A 21700-nucleotide genomic window follows, 5' to 3' on the forward strand; every position below is an offset into this window, starting at 1 on the left:
CCTTCGCGACCAGGCGACTGCGAAGCGGAGCGTCAAGTTGTCAAATGTGTGTTTTGTATACAAAAAACACATTTGACAACTTGACGCTCCGTTTCGCAGTCGCCTGGTCGCGTAGGTTTGGCCTAAGCTTTTTGTTTCTGTGACCTGAACGCCTATTTTGACCATACAAATTTTCGCAGCTAACTCTATGTATACATACAATACGTCATACAGCCTCCAGATAATTATCTCTATCTAAAATTATACAGCATCTACCTAAAATTCTCACTTTATTTGTTATACACCCTGTAAAATGTACCATCGAGGAAACTGATTCCTAGGCAGTTGACAGACCAACGTCATTTGGTCGGATCATAATAAATCAATTAAATGTTAATTGTGATCTGTCGCCTGGGTTTGACGTAACGCTACCAAACTACGTACCTGTATCCCCTCTGCATAGGTATCAACTTCTCTGATAGTACATTACTAGATAATTTCAGGCGCGAAAAATGTAATACGAATAGGTGTTTGCCGATTATTATCAGGCTTATGCGATATGCACACAAATCAAAATCGGTCCAGCCGTTTCGGGGAAGTTTGGCAACAAACACTACGGTCTACGACATGACAGTTTTGTATACTAAAGTATACTCGGGGAATCGAGACAGTAGCGGTCATTGACTCTGTCAAAAAACTTGTCATTTTGTATATAAGCCGCGATTGACAATGAAGTGTCAGATGTTCCTAGTCTAAGGGCGATATCGTATTTTGCATACTCGATGTGAATTGAATATGAAGCATATCACTTCGAACTCATAAATAGTTGGATATTATCATTCTAAAAGTTACCAAGAGGTTTTCCGATGAATCTGTAATTATCTGTGTCTTTATAACTGGTGAATTTTATTGTTAAATATTCGAAATACAGTGGGAGCATTTTTCATTTAGCGCCTAGACTAAAAATGTTAATGACCGCTACCGCCTCGTTTCGCCGAGTACAGTTATATAGATCTCAAACACTTATTTCGTACCTAATGTCAGAAATTATAGATGTAGCTAAGTAGTTACTAGTTACTAAGGTACATCTTACTTTGTCGCGTTACCTTAAAATTTTAATGAGACAGTCCATAGTTATTTGTCACTTAGTTTTAAAAATATTTTTGACTATTCTGTCTGCTTATGCCGAAATATAGGTATGTCATTTATATAAATATACTTTTGCGTTTAACTTTTGTCAGTTGCGTCCAACCTGTGGGGTCGCTAAGTGCGCGCACACAGTAATTGCAGCCCGCAAGGACGCTGATCGATAACACGATAATGTACTTAATACCAGCTCGCGGCTTCAAACATTTTATTTTGCCGCTAAATGCATACGTGCTGCGTGATTAGCCGCACTCATCGTTAGCGATTTTCCTGATCACCGGATGGTGGTGGTGTTAAAATGAGAATTACTATAATTTTTGTGAAAATATTCATGTGATCTTTTCTAACTTAATCGTAGAGTTAAAAGAAAAATGAGTTCAAAATTTAGCAGTACTTGGCAAAGTTATAGTCGATTTAATATTGTTTTTCATATTTATGAAGGGATAGGCATGTAACATGTTATTTTACCAAAATATTTCCACTATTACTGTTGATGAAATTGAGACGGGCCTGTTTCACCACTTCCTGATAAGTGCCGAATAGGCTATCCACCACTTAACTTGACAGATGAAGTATGGAGAATCTTTCAAAAAAGCTGTGAATAGCCTATTCGGCACTTTATCAGAAAGTGGTGAAACAGGCCCTTATCTGTTAGTGAATAGTGTTAACAGTTTCTCAAAATGAAATCCCTTCTTTTTCATGCAAAGAATGAAATAGTGTGACATTTAATTCAACGAATCTCTTACGATTCCTCGTCGTTGGGGAAATTATTAAGTATGTGTAAAGTGCGTTAACGCAAAAATACGCTAACCGCCGTATTCAGAGACATTTGATTACGATTAACCTTGAATTTAATGAAGAGTTTGACAGATAATGTCAAAATTTTGAATTAATTACAATTACGTAAATAATGTTCCACTCTGAGTGCGGCCGTAAGTGTTGCCCTAAAAGATAAAGATAGGTATTTCAAAATGGAATTACATATATTTTTTGAATACGGCAAGTGAGCGGCCTTGCAGGGCTGATAAGGGTGAGGACGTGACGGCGCGCGGGTCGCTATCGGCCCATCGCCCCGCATACCGAACACCTTGGGAATATGTTTTGACGCCCTTTTAAAATGTTTTATATGCAGCTACTGTATTAAATATTTATAGAACGCGACAGACGTTGCGTTATTAATTATTTCTTTAAGATGTGACTTTTATGTCTGCTTTAAAAGATGCATCTTTTAAAGTTCTGACTAATTTAATAGCTTAGACTGCGTGCAAAGACAGCTAACCTCAAAATCTAATAGTCTTTGTGTCTAAAAAAACAACGTGTTTCACTCCGGGACTGAGCGGGAACGAAACAGCTGGGTAGGCAACACTTTCGCCAAGCGATGGTAAGAGAATATTTTCCATATTACTTCTTTACTACCTCTCCTACGTCGCGCCGGCGGTGTACTCTGCTCCAGTTTTACACGTCCCAAAAGAGTGCACATATCCGCTAAAGGAGTTTTCACTTCAATCAAAAGTTTGATTTCTTTCAGTCAATAATCGACAGCCCTAGATTTTGTTTAAAGCCCTACATATATTTGTGATATGTATGAGTAATGGAATCGCAGCAGACCGAGTCCTCGTTAGTGTTAGACACTCAAATCAAAATCAAAATCAAAATTGTTTTATTTCTGAATAAATTTAAAATAAATGTTTTCAGAAAGTCCTACATGATGCCTACCACCACTGAGTTTCTTTCACTTTAAAGTGCTTTGCTTATAGTTTTGCTTTCACGAGAGGGTAAACATTGTCAATCATTTTATATATTAAGGGGGCGACCTATGAGTTATGACAGAAAAAAATCGGTTTTCACCCGCGCACTTCATACCCCCCGCGCTCGCCCAACACATTCAAAATGTCACCGCGGCTATTTTGTGTAATTATTCTCGTAATCACTTTTTGTACGAACGTAGTATAACCAAATATATCAGATAAAATTCTGAGAAGTTCGAGTCACATTTTCCATCTGTACTTTGAGAATCAAATTAATACTTTTTGCCTTATACACTAGTAATACTTTATGATAATAATATGTTTATTTATCGAAATCGAATAGGCTCTGACACTACTGGATCGATTCTGCTATAGTTGGTACAAAAATATTATAACTTTATTTAATAAATTCTACTAGCCAATTTTATTTCTCATGTCACAATGTTTGTAAGCGAACTGCTCAACCAATTCAATGAAATTTTGCATGAATACATTGGTTAGGCTTGAGGATACATTTTTATATGCTTTTTGATATAATATATTATTGATACTACAAATAATTTATATGGCAAACTGACTTTTGCCGGGTCATCTAGTCAAATATGTACATAAAATTCTCGGGTTTGTTGTGCCCGAGCTCATCCAAAACGGTCCAACCGATTATAATGCTATGTACATTCGTTCGGCCTGACAATAGGTTTTTATTTACTTTTTATATTGATACTATAAAAAAAAATGGCAAAACAATGTTTTCCGGGTCAGCTAGTTTCCTCCTTTTAGCTCCCCTCGATTTCTCATGAATTGCACCATCAGATCACCACTTTTGTTAACATGTTACGAAATTCGGACTACATCTTATACAAAAGAATTTTGCAAATCCGTCAACTAACGGCGGAGTTCTCCGCCATGGTATCACTAAAATCGTCTCTGATGCTGGTGCTGATAAAAAACCCAGCACAAATTTCATCTCGATATACTAAAATCACGAGTTCGGGAATGTCAAAGATTTTGTGTAGTCTGCCGTCCAGCTGATATTTTCAAAAAGGGCATCCATACACTGCCACTGCGTTGGCAAAGGTGCATTGATTGCACGGGTGATTACTTTGAATAACAGAAAAGAGTTAGTTCAAAATAATCAGCCAAGTGTGACTCAGACTCGCGCACGAATGGTTCCGTACCGTTATAGAGCTAAAAATTGCCCAAAAATTGTAATTTTTGAATGGGAGCCCCCTTCAAAATTAATTTTACTATCCATTATTAAATTACATATATAATTAAGGATTTTGTAAAAATTTCAAATGCCTAGCAATAGTAATTATTGATATCAAGCAAAAAATAGCAAAAAATCAGGTTTGTTGTATTGCCCCCCTTTAATATTTATTTTATTTTGTTTTTAGTATTTTTGTTGTTAAAGCGGCAACAGATATACACATTCTGTGAACATTTCAGAAATCTAGCTATAGCCGTTCTTGAGATACAGCCTGGAGACAGACAGACGGACAGACAGACATTGAAGTCTTAGTAATAGGGTCCCGTTTTTACTCTTTGGGTACGGAACCCTAAAAAGAACATTTTTCAAACAAAACGGCAATATCATACCTATGATATTGCCGTTTGGTCAAAATTCACTACTTCGACCATTCGCTTGATAATAAATAATAATAAGAGTATGAACAAAGGTGACGGCACCTTTATGTAAGGATTTAGAAGAGTACATAATACATTATAAGGTCTTTTATACCTATAAATTATTTATTATCAAGCGAATGGTCAAAGTAGTGAATTTTGCATGTTATCACTGTTTGACAATTTAATCTTATCATTTCAAGACCGTAGCAATGTTCCGAAGAAATTTATTCGATATTTCCATAGTATCGAGTACTACATTCATTGAAACCAAATCGATTTTCAAATCGCTGTCATACACTAGTTTTTGTCAAAACTATATCGATTTAAAGCCGATTTATTTTTTTCAATCTCTATTGCCGCGGCCACTGATGCGTCTATCGTCACGAAGCTTCGTGCTATGAGACGATACCATTGGACGATACACGCAGATCGTCCAATAGTATCATCTTAAGCACGAAGCACTACGCATATGCGGCCGCAACATATGGGTTTGACAAATTATTTCTCATGATAATATTATCATATTTGTAAACAAATAAACATATTGTATAGGTATTAAATTAAAAAGCCTTCTACAATTGTTCATCGGCTCCAGTTTTCTCCTGTAAAGGTTGCTTTTAGTGTGTCTATTTAATTTTTGTTTGTTTCCCATGGTTTCGATTCAATATTTTCTCAATCCGGAGTAAAGAAAAAGAAGTACATCCTCTCCTCAGGCGCGCGCGAACGCGACTGTTGGCGACTGAGAGGTGAGACAAATTTAGCGGTGAAGCTCCAATGTGGTTTTTCTTAAATATCTTAAAAAATATAAAGAATATTAAAAATCCGCTAGGTCGAACCCTCGGTGATAGAATTTTATATGCTGTGTAAAAATATTAACTCAGTTTAATGCATGGTTTTGGCAATATATGAAAAAAATCGTCAAAGTTAGATGCATTTTCTATCGAGGAAATTTTACGATATCGTGTTTTCGCTCAGATCGAATTCTTGGAAATATATAGTAGTATCTATGTTTAGAAAATTAAACAATTCGGGGCTTATTATCAAGTACAAAAATGATTTATAAAATCGACAATTTTCGATTAGTCGCCTTCTTAAGTAGAGAACGAATGAATGTGCATCTGCAATTTTTATTAGCATCTAAATATTATAAAATATGTCCCGACACCAGTGCCCGAGCATTTGATATTTATCGACAAATTGACTTGATATTTAATTTCTCTCTCACGGTTGTAATTTTTTTTCTCGGAGCCTCATAAGCTATAATAATAGAAATAATTTTTACTTTTTTGTCTATACCTATACATTTTGCCCATCCTCCTTTGAGATCTTCTATGGTCTTAGTTGCTATGATGGTCAGGCATCACCGAGGAAAACACAAATTGAGGAGCTTTGCCTTGTCGAAAGCGTGGAGGACGAATTCTGTATGTATATAGCGCTTCAGCTTTCCCGCATTAATGTCTCATGAGGCAGAAATTGCGGGCGAGACGTTACCTGCATTTTGAAATACAATACAAGGTCGTTAAAATACTGATACACATAAAAATTAGCCAGAGTATAATAATAAGAGATAAAGAATTCTAGCACTAAGAAACTTAATAAGTTCAAAATAAATTTTTATTATATTTTCTATTGATTTATAATTACTGTTCTATTCTATATTCTATTCTCTTAAACATCATTGTACTTTGTAACCTTAGTATATAATTATAGTTACACAAAATTTTTTTTGTTGTGTTAAAAAATCATGTTTGTTTGCTAGATTATCTTTGTTAATGGTGAAAACCTGTCATTGGCTTCTTGTTTTATCTATAATTTAACTATTTAAGTAAAATTGTAAGCTGTTGGTTTTCCAATATTAAATAAATAAATAAATAAAAGTTGTAGTTCGTTATACTACAGTAAACATAAATAATTTATCTAGATTTATGTTTCTCAACAGTTTTAAATTTGGCCTTAATTAAAGAAATTAGGCATATTATGCCGTACGCAACAAAAAACGGTACCGCACTGTTAAGTTCTAACACTGTATTAAATAAATTATTTAATACATATATTATTATTATTTAATACATAATTTTAAGTGGTAGAGCCATGCTTCGGCATGAATGGGCTGGCTCGACCGGTGAACCGACGACCACGGGCTCACAGAACACCGGCGTGAAACAGCGCTTGCGCTGTGTTTCGTCGAGTGAGTGAGTTTACCGGAGGCCCAGTCCCCTACCCTATTCCCTTCCCTACCCTCCCCTATTCCCTTCCCTTCCCTACCCTCCCCTATTACCCTATTCCCTCTTAAAAGGCCGGCAACGCACTTGCAGCTCTTCTGATGCTGCGAGTGTCCATGGGCGACGGAAGTTACTTACCATCAGGTGACCCGTTTGCTCGTTTGCCCCGTTATTTCATAAATAAATAAAAAATACAATGTTAATATCAATGCTCTGCGCCCTTATAAGAAAGCATATTGTGATAGTTTAATATGTCGCGGTGAGTCAGAAACACTCTGCGGCGCAATGACCTCCACATGTTACATAACGCTAATAATATATTTTGTAATTTTGTACATCCTGTGCAGTGTAGAAACTTCAAAAAAGTAAGAAAAAAAGTTAGGAAAATTAAATATAGGTATGATAGAGTCATTCTAGAGTTGCACAAATATCTGAAATGGCTATCGATAGACGTAAATACGTAATTAACAACCATTGTAAGGCCACTTATTGGACCACAAAAGTTATTTCAATTTAAAACTTAACACTTACAATGTTGCGTATTTAAAAATTAAAAGAAAGAAAATAAAGAATATATTATTTTATTTCAAACAATTTACACGATACACCTACAAGCCAAGACCATAAATCTAGTTTTAATCCTCCACCGTTCGCGACTTAACAATGACTATAACGAATAACCCCATCATTTTAAACTGTACCAGCATCAATTTTAATAATCTCTCTCATCATTCCCGTCACAATTATCATAAAAAATGTGAAAACGCGTAGATCATTCATCGGTAACAAATTTGCATATATCCATTCTGGTGAATTAAAAGAGCCGTGAGGGTCGATGTTGTGTCGATAGTGTCACGTGACTAATGGAGCCGGCGCCGATCACCGATATCGACAAATAAAAATATTGCCCGCCCTACGGCTGCGTACAGGGTGTTACAGAAATAAATATACAATTGATTTTAATGAAATATGATGGCTGACTTCGCTACGTAATATTGGGTTGTGCTTGCAGTTTAAGGGAATTTTATTAGTTTATAATAACAATATTATTAGCACCTGACAAAAATAGTTTAAGCCAAACGTCTACGTAACACAAAATAGCAGTTTTTAGGCACTACATTTTAACGCTTAGGTACTATGACCGTCTATAAGATAGAAAATTCTTATTTTTAATTAATTAATATTTGGCTCCTTTTATTTTCACCAACAACTTGAAATGTGATTTTTAATCTTCTTTTCAGAGTTTCGAACAGTCAAGCTATATATTTTTGACAACCCTAAACTCACAGCCTACAGCGCCGTTACATCCTATATCCCACACGTTTTATATATTCAACCATTTCAATTCTAACCCTTATATCATTCACAATAAAAGTCCTATCAGGGGGAAATAACTCTGAATGCTCTGCTACGCCAACTTTGCCAACGCGCAACGCGATCATTGTATTACCGACTTTGTACTAAGCGGTTTATGTATCAGCAAAATGATGAGACGTTTTGTACCGTCAGCAAAAATGTCTACATAAAATGTATGTAGCGTCAACAAAAACAACAAGGTTACCTCATACATTTTATGTAGCTTCAGCGAAAGAATTATTTTTTGTCAATGCTCCGACAGATACATACAATTTAAAAATCTACTTAATATACAGTGTGACGGGATAGCGATGGACGTCACTTCAATAAAATAATATGGGCGAAAATCGAATTAATACTTTATACGGCAAAACAATATTTGCCGGGACAGCTCTAGTATATTATGTATTGTGATTACCTACCTACGCACATAAGTATTTACGCCAAGCCTGTAAAAAAAACCGCGTACAGTACGAAAAATATTAAAAAGTATATTTGAATTTAACTAGTACAAAATCAATATATATTTATGAGACATCAAAAATAATTGATTACTTACTGATTTTTGGAAGATAATAATAAATTATGATAATTATATCAACCGTAAAATTGTCTTTCTGAAACAGTAGGTATAGTTGTTGGAAAGTAGACTCCATGGAATAAGTAGCTGATATTCATGGGTTTATTAATAATTTCGACAAAATACCCTGACGGTACATTTCGAAGACTCTACAATGGCGTCTGACTCAGTAGGAAATGCTGAAAGCAACACAAAGTAATGAAGATAAATCTAAGTAGTAAAACGAAATCCTTAAAATAAATGGAGTGAGATGAGTCAAGAGCTATTCTAGGAACCCTGAAGCACTACGCCTAGTAATCTTAAAGCTAAGTGTGTTTATGATTCAGAAGGATTTGAACGTTTTAGTTCTTTTAGAGCCAAAGCCCGAAACACAGTGCTGTCGCTGCGCTAAAATCAGAGGCAAAACTATATGCAACTTCATAGGCAGCACAGTTTATTCTGGTCGATCTAGTAAAATTTTTATTAAACTACAAAATGTCTAAAATGAAAACCTTGTTGATATACATAATATGAGAATGATCGCAGGCATCGCCGTTAAAAGAGACCAATGTAAAATGAAAATACAAAGGAGTAGTGATATACTACCTATATATTATTTTGTGATGTTTCATAAAATCAATCAAATCAAATCATTTAATTCAGGCATCAGAGGCCCATATAACAAATACCTTAAATCTAACATACATATAATTATATAATAAATACCTTAAAACTAACATACATATTTTATATATACTTAAAAACTAACACTGTCACATTTTGCCGGCGACGTGACTCGCTTCGTTCCGGAGTCTCCCCCGGAACCTCCGATAGATATAAAAACAGCGCTAGTATTTTCCAATGCGTCTTCAACAAATGTGTGTGGGATAAACAAAATAACTTGAATTTAATACATCCAAAAAACTCTACAACAAGCATTATTTTAAAAAGTGTTACGTATTTGCCTAGAAAATGTTAATTGAAGGGTCTAATGAACCATAAATACACGCATTATGCATACGTCCTTACGTACGCGTGGACTGATAACAGTTTATAGCAAGTTTAACCTACATACCTGAACGCTGTGACGTCACACTAATGATAATTCTGTAGTAAATTACTATTACTACGACTTTGTAAGGGGAACAAGTCCTTATAATGACAAGTATTGGTCTGAAGTTACGATAAGAAACTCCTGACTTAAGGAGTTGCAGGATATGTAATAGGGCAATGACTGCTGGATGTATTTTTTGGTGTTTAGCATAGAGTAAACATCCCATCCCATTGTCACAATAGTCCTATTAGTATTATCGAAGTTTTCCTAGTTCGTACAATGTACTAATGGAATTAGACCCAATCCATACCTTTACTTACCACTTGGTTGAAATCCCTTTTAGAGTCTATGCACACGATATCTCAACTTACCTGTAAAAAAAACAAAAATTATAAGTTTTGTTAGATAGCGCTAGACAATCGACCGTTAGTGTAATTCCAGATTAGTGCATAGGTCATGCTTATAATCGCATCTATGTAGACGATTTTTAATCTTTGTGGTATCTATCGGTCTGCGTGTGTGTCAATCTATGACATCGTATCATCCAAACGGTCATCACTGCTGGATTTTTTTGATGAGGGTGTTTGAAATTTTATTGGCCACCAGGTGCTGATGTAGCCTTAGGATCCATAGTGTCAAATAGTCATAATATTATCGTGACACATGACAGTTATATCGTGACACACGACAGCTATATCGTGACATATGACAGCAGTTTGACACGATAGACCCTAAGTCTACGTAGCGGCACGGTGGCAAAAAGAATTTTATACACCCTCATTCCTTAATTTACACTTATTATATTCTACAGTGTTGGTGCAAAGGCGATGCCTATGACGCACCTATGTAAGTGATTTTTCTCGTTAGCCGTTGATTTAATGCTTCCGGGCTGTGGCGCCCCAGTTGCTATTCTGGGAGTTCCCACCAGGGTCGTGTCACCATCCTCCGGCCTTCGTCTACCAGACGGTTACGAAAGCGGTTTTTATACGTCTACCAGACGTCGAGATAGACCTCGTGTGTTAAAAGGGATTTTAATTTACGTTGGTGTTTTGTACTGTATCATTCATGAAATATATGATACAGTACAAAACACCGTATACTGCGATAGTACACAGTTATTCTTTTCAAATAATACCTGTGTACTATCGCAGATTGATTCGTAGACAGATGGCAGCACCTACATTTGGTTAAGTTCAACGTTAGCTTTGTTTGATCTGTCGGCAGAGTTTGACAAAACCTGACTATATTATACTCTCTCTCTCGGGTGGTACCAACTTCAAGAGCGAGCTTCGAGGAATTCAAAAAGTAATGTTGTTAAAATATATTAAGTATAATTTATTATACCTTATCTACTAAAACATAATTATTTTAGTATTACAGTAGGTATATGTACTATCAGAGAAGTTGATTCCTAGGCAGATGGGGGACCTACGTAGTTTGGTTGTGTTACGTCAAACCCAGCCGACAACATTGAATTGACATGATCCGGCCAAATGACGTTGGTCTGTCAACTGCCTAGGAATCAATTTCCTCGATGGTACATTGTACCGTATGCTCGTACTTCACTTTTAACTTTGAATACTGTAAACAAATCTAGAATCGACAAATGCATTCAAATATATTCGGTCGTCTCAAGGTTGTCCCAATTCCGTTTACGTATGTTAATTAAGCGTTATACTATAACTACTGTCTACTACGTACGATTTAAGTTTCAACTTTCAAGGTTTACTTACGTTAACCCATGTTACATATTTTATAGCTTTTAACTCTTTTCATTTAAACTAAGTATCTTTTTTATTTATTTAACTACATCTCCTAAATCTTTCGGAAATTTTCGTTTTCCATACATCGTCACATTCGATAGAAAATATTACGGTCATTGACAAATGATACTGCAAATTAAAAGACGGTCACAGCGATCTAAAAGTTGGCCTACGTCTAACATAAATTACGTGACTGCCCCGATGTTGAAAGGGCAGAGCAAAATGCATTCAAAAAGATATAAATAAATCGCACGGTAGGTGTGTTCAAAGTCGTAATGCGCTATCGATATTATGTATTGTTCTAAATATATTCCTACCGCGTCAACGGGCACGTCAATACGCACCCGATAGTAAGTGCCAAGTCATAGGGCGAGCCGACCCGCCGCCGTAGGACCGGCCACAGGAAGTGACGACTCACCACATGGTACTGAAACCGTTCATTCATATGGCTAATGAGCAATGCCAAGTGCCAAGCTTCGTTGTATAAGGGAGAGGTAGCACGTGACTCGCCTTTGCAGGAGTTGTCTTTTTATTGGCGCTTCCAATTTTGAATTTTCAAATTTGATGTATTTCCTTTTACAGTATCAGCGTTAGGAAGTGACGCTAACACCAGATGGTACTAAAACCATTCATTCACATGGCTATTGACTAAATATGAGCTATGTCAAGTTTCGAGAGCTTCGTATTAAGGAGAGGTAGCACGTGTGACGTGACTCTGGAGTAGTCTTTTGCTTTTACTTTAATCGCAACGGCGATTAAAGTAAAAATATAAATGTCAAAATCTGGTGAAATTGGCGCTTTCAATTTTGGATTTTCAAATTTAATGTATTGTCTGTCAAGAAAGTGAAGAAATTAAAAAGTGGCAGCATCGTAGTATCATCCCTTTTTTCTTAGATTGATTTGAAAGGGATACTGCTTTGAGTAGTATCAACCCTTTCTGATGTTGCCACTTTTTAATTTCTTTACTTTCTTGACAGACTGTACCTAGTCTACCTACCTTTTTCAGTGCCGGCATAGTATATAATATAGATAGATCACATGGAAATCACTCAGTTAGGAAGGAAGGCCGGAAAATTACTCTATCTTCAATCATGAGCACAAAGTATGTAACGCGTGTATGTTATTGTTTATATGACGAAGTTCAATCTTTTTTTCCTTGAACGTTGCATCGCTAGGTCGAGGTCGACACTTACAGTAACTAGCTTATAGGCTACATTTTATAGATACCTATCAAAACTCATCAAGTAATGAAACATACTTAAGTATTTTTAATACTTTTAAACATAATTTTACACAATATAACAATTTCCAGAAAGCAAGAACAATATTGTAGATAAAAATACAAAATCTGAGAAATTCTTTTTGAAAGTAAAACATTTCGTCTGGTAAACTTCAGCCAAGATAGTGCATAGATCATTTCGGTAAGCATGATAAAATGGTCTATTAAATTGATTTATTACCTAGACTTTTGATCGGGAAATCTTTTGAAGATTTGAAAATACGTGAAACTCTGTAAGTAGCTGAAAAAGTTTCCAATGTAGTGTAATATAAACAGAGAAATCAAAATTCACCTCACATGTAAATAATAATAACAACATACTAACTTCTAAAAAAAACCTTGTTCAAACAAACCTATACTAAAAAAACTATATCTAAGGAACTCTTAGGATAAAACCATAATAATATTACGAGTATTATCTAATTTACTTGCCACATCATCTATGTTACATAACAAGTATTTTCCAATATATTGTGATGTTCTCAGTATATTTTATTATACATATACATATAAAAGTCATATTCCCTTTAAATGTTGTCTTAACTTGAATCTCAACAACTAACGCACAAGTAATGCAGTTTCAACTTTCAGGCTCGGTTCAACAACCGGTGACATGTAAGCGGTCCGCGGGATCAAAATAAATCGCCCGATAGGATTATTGCCAACTGAAACTATAATTTATGTGACGTCTGGTATTCCTATTCGACAATATTTTGACATTATTCCGAGATAAACATAGAGACGGCTCAATAGAAACAAAACAATAGTAATATTGAAGCTAACAGACTGAATGAAAACAAAAATGTACTGAAGAGAGTTAATATTTTAATACTAATAAAAAGATAAAGTATTACTGTTAGTCAAAAATAGATATTATTAGATATTTTAGTGAACAGACTGAATGCAGACAAAAATGAAATCTTATATTTTAATACCTACTGAAAAGAGAAAGTCAAAATAAGCGTTTAGTCTAAAAAAGAAAAATATACTAAAAACATAAAGCCTCTAAAACTATAAAGAATAGCAAAGTAGAGTACCAAAGATAGGCACAGTTTGGGAAATCCCATAATTACCCAGTAATGAGCTGATAGGGCGTTACATAATGTCATTAAATTACTGATAAAACCTATAGTAATTTCTTTATACTTTTCATGTCAAGTCACTAGACTCACTGATGTTTTACTTTACGTCTAACCTACTTGCGAAAATTTTATAATTGGCTTTATGTTTTCTACTACAATTATTGTACTCTTACTGTAATTTCTGCAAGCTGTAAGTTTTCCGAATAACATAAATAAATAAATAAAAATAGTAAAGAAGGAATGAGATAGATAAAGTCTGTAGAAAACATGAAAAACTACCTAATGCATGTCACATACTCCGGAAAAGAAAGAAGGATATTTTAACACGATAAAAATATATACTACTCAGTACTCCCCGCGCGATACGAATTTCTTTGCGATAGAAGTTGCATCATCCAATGCTCTATAAATATTATCACAAAGCGGAGAATTTATCAATTTTAAACTTTACTACCAAAAAGCTCTAGAGAAAAAAGAGTGATGGAAATATTAGAAAGTTTTAGATTCAACGTTGGCCGAAAGATTGCAGCCCACGAGGTGCAGAGAAACTTGGCCGCCCATGTACGGCCAACGGCGAGCGAACAACTGCACAACCGGACGACAGTTTAGAAATAATCACACCATACTCACATCATGCTATTCTAGGGCTAGCGGTTATTTTATATCGTCTGACTTCAGCAATACAAGACACATGAAACAATTATAGTGTATTGCAATAGTCTGTTTTAAAACTGTCGTGTCTTGAATAAACACAAGTTTTAATGGTACTAAATTGCCAACGAATTTCGCTCACACAGAAATCCGCGCGGGAAGGTAAATGCCTTGATAAAATAATATCCTTGTGGATACGGTAATCTGGATAAGTACTTATATCAAATTCTATCTAAAACTCCAATAGCTAAACAGATTTTGATAGAGTTTGGTATTATGATCGACCATGGTATAACATCATTGGATGAATTACCGCTTGACAAAGCATCCAGTGACGTAATGAGTGACTGGCACAATTTTCGAATTCTTAAGTATAATTAAAAATTAAGTGTTTATAGTCGCATTACAATAATAAAATCAATATGCTCTGATTACCTAAAAAGATGACTTGCAAAAATTTATCTCGTGATCGCCTATCGTGATTGAAACACATAAAACTTAACAAAATCAGTGATTTATTTTCTATCAGAAGGTAAGTGGTGCATAACTAACTTATATTGGATTCGCTTTTCAATTAATTTTAGGCTAAGGGTTGATTCAGACTGCAACGCGACGCGTAGATGCATTTCTAAATTAGTATGGATTTGACAGATTTGCAAGACGTCTGACGCATCCATACAAATTTAGAAATGCATCTACGCGTCACGTTGCGGTCTGAATTGACCCTAAGGGTGGGTTGCACCAGAGGCGTTTGTTATAGTTGAGGTCAAGGTTATCGTCAAATATGGCGTCCATAATTGACTTTAACTTGAGATTTGACAGTTCATTTGACATTTCGTTATAGTTAAAGTAAGTAGGTGTAACCTACCCTTACTCTCATAAATCGGAAAATGCGTTGGTCCTGAAATGCTTCCTTGAGGTACACCACAAACTACCCTTGGTATTTACTGGATCTCTGGGTGAAAAATCATCGTAGCCTTTTTCTATTTCTTCGGACTATAAATATAATCAAAACAATTAAAAATCAATTATGCAAAGTAATGAAAATCAAAGTTACTATGAAATTACCTTCTACGTAATGTTTACGTGGTTGCTATCACGTTTACCACGTCCTCTATCGTTAAAACTGTTGAGTACGACAATGATTCTAATAGTTGTTTTGATTGCTACATTTGTATTACAGCCCTATTATCTTTTGGTGATTCACTGCGAATCAGTTATTTCTGTGTTCCATAGATATTCAACCACTATTAATTTTAAGGTCAGTAAAAGACATGACGTTAATGAGTGGGGTGGGTACATTTTCCCCTGCATCAACATAAAAAACATGGTGGAGGAGGTAAAAACCCAGGCATAGAACATAGATCACATAATTTGTGAAGACTTAATCTAAAGGAAAATTTTGCGGAACACTTAAAAGTCTTATACGAACTGCCTTGTTCTTGCACTAATCTTGGGTCAATTGGATTTTTACGTAACGACTGATTTAAAAAACCCAACATAAATTAGTCACATTTATTTTTAATTCCCGATAACCTAACATGTTTTAATAACAGTACATGGAGATTGTGCGTTAACGCTAATTATTTTGTAAACATTGATATTATCTTTAGAAACAAAGTGGGCTGTAATAAAGTGATGAATGAATTGTAAGATTTGAAATGGGTGTTGTTAACATGATCTTATAGAAGTATTTATATTTTAAAGCTCCTGCAGAACAGGTTTTTTATAATTTTGAGGTGAATATGTGGCTCCCTGTGGCATATTAGCAACAAAAGTAATTAATACCCTAACATATTAAGATTAAATGATAACAATCTTTAAGATAGCTGCTAACCATCTCATAAAATGCAATATTACAAAATACTCTTTTATCTCTTTTTTACACAAAATACGAGTAATCGCTATAAATATTTACAACATTAGATGACTCATCTATATTTAGTATTCTAAGCAGTAAAATAACTGTTTATATTTTGGCTACTTAAACAAAATAAACTGTTCCGAATGTCTGTCACGTAAATTGCATTGTGATTATAGTCTCAATTGTTTTATTCATGTTTAAATATGTTTTGTTATTCGTATGACATTTTAATACGTCATTTAGTTTGTTATTCACTGTGGATTTATGATAGGAAAAAACTGGTTGATGAACGACGATACAATATTATATAACTGCAATAATGCAAATCTCGCGAGATTGGGGCTCAAGTGAGATCCCGCGAGTTTATGAATACAATACCGCGAGATCTCGCCAATTTCGAGATCTCGCAAGATTATCAGTTTGGAGTGTTTTTTGCAAATAATCACAATATTTGAATAAATTACGAAAAAAAGTAATGAATATTTTAAGTATTATAAGATAAACATTTCTTTTTAAAAAACTAAAAGTCAAAATTCAGGACCTAGTTGATAATCACAGTGCACAGTTGCTTAGGCCAGCTCCTCTTTGTTTTGACTCCGTCCGCGCTTCAAATAAGACGTTTTTATGCTCAAGTGCAATCTCGTCAAACTCGCGAGATCTCGCCTTTTTTTCGCCCGAGATCAATCTCGCTAAAAAGGCCGAGATCTCGCGAGAACTAGATCTCGCGAGAACGAGATTGCATTCCCTATATATAACAGTAGCAGCTAATTCGTATACCTCGGAGTCAGCCCCGGATTTATAAATAGGCCGTTATAGACCACGGCCTAGGGGCGGCAGTGTCCAGTATAGAGGCCCTGCACTCTATAGATTACGAACATGGGGCGGCGGAAATAACTACTACTGTCAAAAAATATAAATTCGGCACTGCTTGGAGTTTACCACCTTTTACTTCCTAGTTCCTACAGAGACTTTCATTTCTTATAATTGTTATGAGTAAAGAAATGAATCATAAAATTTAAACATAAAAGTAAATAGTTAACGTCACGTGAACAAAACACACTTTACTGTTGTTACAAAACAGACACTAAGCATTGTTCAGTTATGGGGTTTTAAAGATAATATTCCACATGAGCCTGGCGCCAGACTTAATATACGTTTAAGGTGCGACCAGTTTGATGGATGTCCTTAAAGGGTTCTGCTCACTACCGTAGCTCTATCTAGTCTCTACACAGAGTGCAACCGCCATGACCCTTAGTGATGCTTTAATCCCATATTTTTTACATCTAACTTCGTTATCGAACTGGCTAATGTATTTGGCCTAAGCACTCAGACTTGTTTTAATTGTTAGTCTCTTTCTAGAAAATGTATTTCGGCAAAAATTTCCCCACTTACTTTAATAGCCGTTAAAAGATAGAAGTACATATTTTGTAAAAAACGTTTGTAAAATAAAAATACTACTATATCCTATTGGCAATTGATGATTACCGGAATATTAGCGACTATGACATTACTAATTAACTCAATACTTATATTAGGAATAATTGTTTAAATTATAAGTTTGGAAAGGCAACATTTTTAGGTGTGAGCATCAGCACAACTTCTGAGTGAGTAAGTGCCCGTGTATAAACTGTATATACGGGCACTTACTCATACTACATAATACATAAGAGTTCCTCATGTCATTATATAATTTCGTCGCGTCTGTTTTCTGTCGCATCCTCCAGTGAAAAATCACCTTTAAGTAATTTAGTGACGCTTACCTAAACGGTGTTAATGTCGAAACCGTCTATAGCTACTATATAAAATCAATTAGATTTATATGACCCTGTTCCGTATGCGGTCGACGTACCACTATTATCATTCACCTCACTCTTATTCCGCAGTTAAGACGAATTCCTAATTCGTTGCGAAATGTCTAGACTCCTATACGTCAATGCCGTCTGCTAGTTTAACCTTAGAACCTTACTTTTATGTCTTTAAAGTATTCTCTTCTTACTTTGTGTCTGAAGCTATACAATGTGTCCCGACACCGGTGTCCGATCCTTTAATGTCATGATCTTTGGCATATTTTTAATTTTATCGACAAATTGGCCCTCATATTTTTCTCTCTGTCACGGTTGTAAAATGGCAGCCATTTTAGTTTTTCTCGGACTTCCACACTAATCTGACTACTTCTCATGTAAATATTATCCTATGAAGATAAAAAAGGTCTCATATTTTGATGGCTAAGCTTGTGGAGTATGCTTACATAGGCAATTTGTTATAAATTTCGTGGAATTAAACAGAAAAACCAAAGTTTCAGGAAAAAAATGTGTATTTTTTAATTAATATCTTTTTGTGAAACATCTAGCGCATTAAACTGGTTTATATTTATTTTAAAAAGATAGAGGAGGTTTTCACCTTAAATAAATTTGTCAACTTCTATGCTCTAAGTCAGATAGTTTAGAATTTATAACGATTTACTTATGAAGTAATTGGTCAGATTAGTATGAACTATAAAGCCAGAGATTTTTTTTTCAAAAGTTGGATTAAAAAAGTTTTTGTCGTCACTAAAATATGCCATACATCACGACATTAAAGGATCGGACACTAATAATAAGTAGTAAATAGTCTAAAATATAGGTATAACTCTTGATCTATGTCTGTGGGTATAACTTAACTTTCTTACTGTTTATTTAAGTCAATCCTTTCTAGATCTCTTCTAAGTCAAGAGTGCATCGATCCATTATATCTCAACGAACGAGAGAATCTCCCGCAAACAGCTAACGCTATTGGGCTTATCGACATAAGTGCTATAACAGCGTGCATTAATTTGTTTGCAAAGGCTACCAACGCGAACGTTGAGAAAATTGACATTAGGCGCCAAAAGGAGCTCTGTAATACCATTTGGCGCGAACTGAAGACGTATAAATATTTATTGAGCGCGAATCTTAAGTGGCTGTGTGTTTGCATTCGCATATTTTATTACAATGCAACGTGAAGGCGGCATGCGCTTCTTAGTTATTTTAAATTAGCAAGAACAACACAGAAATTGCGTCTCACTAGCGCCTAAGTAAATATCATGCATGCACCCTCGGAGAGCTAATAAAAATTAGGAATAAAATATCTTTGCAATGTATTTCCAACAGATTTTTTGTAAGCAACAAGCACACCACAGAATTATCAATTTGGCCAAATATTTATAAATGTTAAACATCTAAGTACTAATATGTATTTGCCTAAAAATCTTTATGTACATACGTACAAAAAATAACTTTCACAGACGCAAAAAAAATCTTCCTTGGTAATAATTATGGACGAGCTTACTTTGAGAGGAGAGTCGCCCATACTTGGGGGTTGAGACTTGAGAGTACATCTTCAAATTGAGCATAATTTTTAGTTAATGATTTGTTGTGCACAAGAAACAATAACAAAATAATAATTTACACAGTAAGACGACACAAAGGATCTGCTTATTTGAACTAATAGAAATCTCTTTCAGCAGCTCTACGGAGAGAGATTGGATAATTAGATAATGATTAATTTTTTGCCAAAACGTGTGTAAGCACTGTATCTTATACACAAAATATCTGTAGTTAAGTTTTTAATTGGTGAGCGACAGATAACGTAACGCGCTTTGCTGAGGACCTTTTCATCCGCGGCCAGACTATAGCTTCAGCAAAAAACACATTGATTCATTATTCTAGATGCGACACGCCATACATTTTTGCGGATATTCTCTTATATAACGTATGTTTTTACTAGTATCTTGTCGACCTTTGTCAAATTGCCAAGGTCTAGTGGCTTCATGTGCGCTGATTATAATCTTGAGTTCTTTTTATGTATGATTTACGCCCATCAAAAATTTGCAAATATTTTTCTGTCGCGCACATAAAAAAATCATCGCGTGCTAATATTTGTTTTATTTTTATCGTTAATATTTATAACGGACGGTGGAAGTCATATTTTTATAGTAACTGCATCTAGACTGGACGTGAAGGTTACATTTTTAGTTTTTACGAATTCCTAAATGTTAGGCATAACTCAAAATTTTAATCTTGTTATTCTGCAATTAATTTATTCTTTATAGCCATTGATTTTGTGGCAAAATAAAAAAATATATAGGGTGAATATTTATTGCATTTCGAAACGTTGCAAAATAATTTTATTATACTCGAAAAATACTTGGTACACCAAGTACACGCGACAACAACTCTCTTACTAGAAAAAAAACGCTTTTATTTTTTGTAAGAAAATTGCTGTCATAAAAAAATAAACGGAATAAATATTCATCTATACTATTAACGTATAAAATACGTACTACGAAAAATATCCTTTCTGATATACATAGTAAGTTGTAAACATCATTTATTTATAAACCCTACTCTGTCCTTAGTACACAATATAAAATATGTGCAAAGTTATGCCGGTATAAATTATTAATTGTTGACATTAATTACATCTTAGCCACACGACCTACACGTAATAGCAATATAATATGATGAACATATAAATATTTATTACTTAACTTTAACTAAAGGTAAACTCATCTTTTGACTTTGGTGCAATATTATTAAAATTAAAAAAACACACGTCATATTGTGTCTTGGTCTTGTGTCTTGTAGTGGTCAATACTACTTGTTAATTAACGCATGAACGCAATTACTAATTTGTTTAGAACGCAACGGTTTTGTGTAGTTTTTGTCTCATTTTTTGTCTCAATTATGTAGAGTTCTGATTTTAATGTCAGCATTACTTGATAATTTCTTTTCTTAATTTATTTAGTTAGTAAACGAATAACAAGCAATTTCCCGTTAGAGTGCCCTTACATGGGGCTCAGGGTCCTTAAATGAAGATTTTGACATAAGCTCTGTCAAACTCTTCATTAAATTAAAGTTTAATCATCGTCAATTCGTATTTTTATAACTGTACAGTACAAACGTATTATGTATTAGTAAGGGGTTGACTGTTTACACGTAGGCCATTAAACACCATGCAAATAAATCGTCAGTCCGACATTCCTTTGAGAAAATGATTCATATACGGCCACTTACGTAAACTGGCATGATCGGTTTATGAAATAAACAAGTAAGTTTTCCGCTACGCAATTCCGTTCTCTATTATCGTTTTAGGCCATGATTAAGAACTATTTAAGGAACTCTACATTTAGAAAGTTAATTCGGTCAAGCCGTTAGAGCAGAGGTTCCCAAACTTATTTTGTCTGCCGCCCACTTAAAGAACAAATTATATTTTAGCGCCACCATTGTTTCAATTTAAATGCATCCTGAAATAAATCACTCCCCAAGCCTCTACATAACCCCCCCATTTTTTTTCTGGGTCTCACACCCTTCAGATCTTCAGCGCCCATAAGGGGGTGTTATCGCCCACT

The 21700-nt window shown here is 34.8% G+C and overlaps 1 protein-coding gene across 2 annotated transcripts in view; it reads right to left on the reverse strand.

The window, feature by feature from the left end:
* Positions 1 to 21700, reverse strand: part of LOC121732999 (dorsal-ventral patterning protein Sog) — a 139081-nt gene that overhangs the window by 101193 nt on the left and 16188 nt on the right. Inside the window, exon 1 of one of the 2 annotated variants that reach the window (XM_042123064.1) lies at positions 11801 to 11838. The exons of the other annotated variant lie outside the window; for it this stretch is intronic. Coding sequence (XP_041978998.1) covers positions 11801 to 11822 — 22 coding nt within the window. The 5' untranslated portion in view covers positions 11823 to 11838. Of the gene's footprint in view, positions 1 to 11800; positions 11839 to 21700 lie in introns of those variants that run through there. 2 annotated transcript variants of the gene reach the window in all.

The sequence above is a fragment of the Aricia agestis genome, chromosome 13 (genome assembly GCF_905147365.1).
Source record: "Aricia agestis chromosome 13, ilAriAges1.1, whole genome shotgun sequence".
NCBI classification, from domain to species: domain Eukaryota; kingdom Metazoa; phylum Arthropoda; class Insecta; order Lepidoptera; family Lycaenidae; genus Aricia; species Aricia agestis.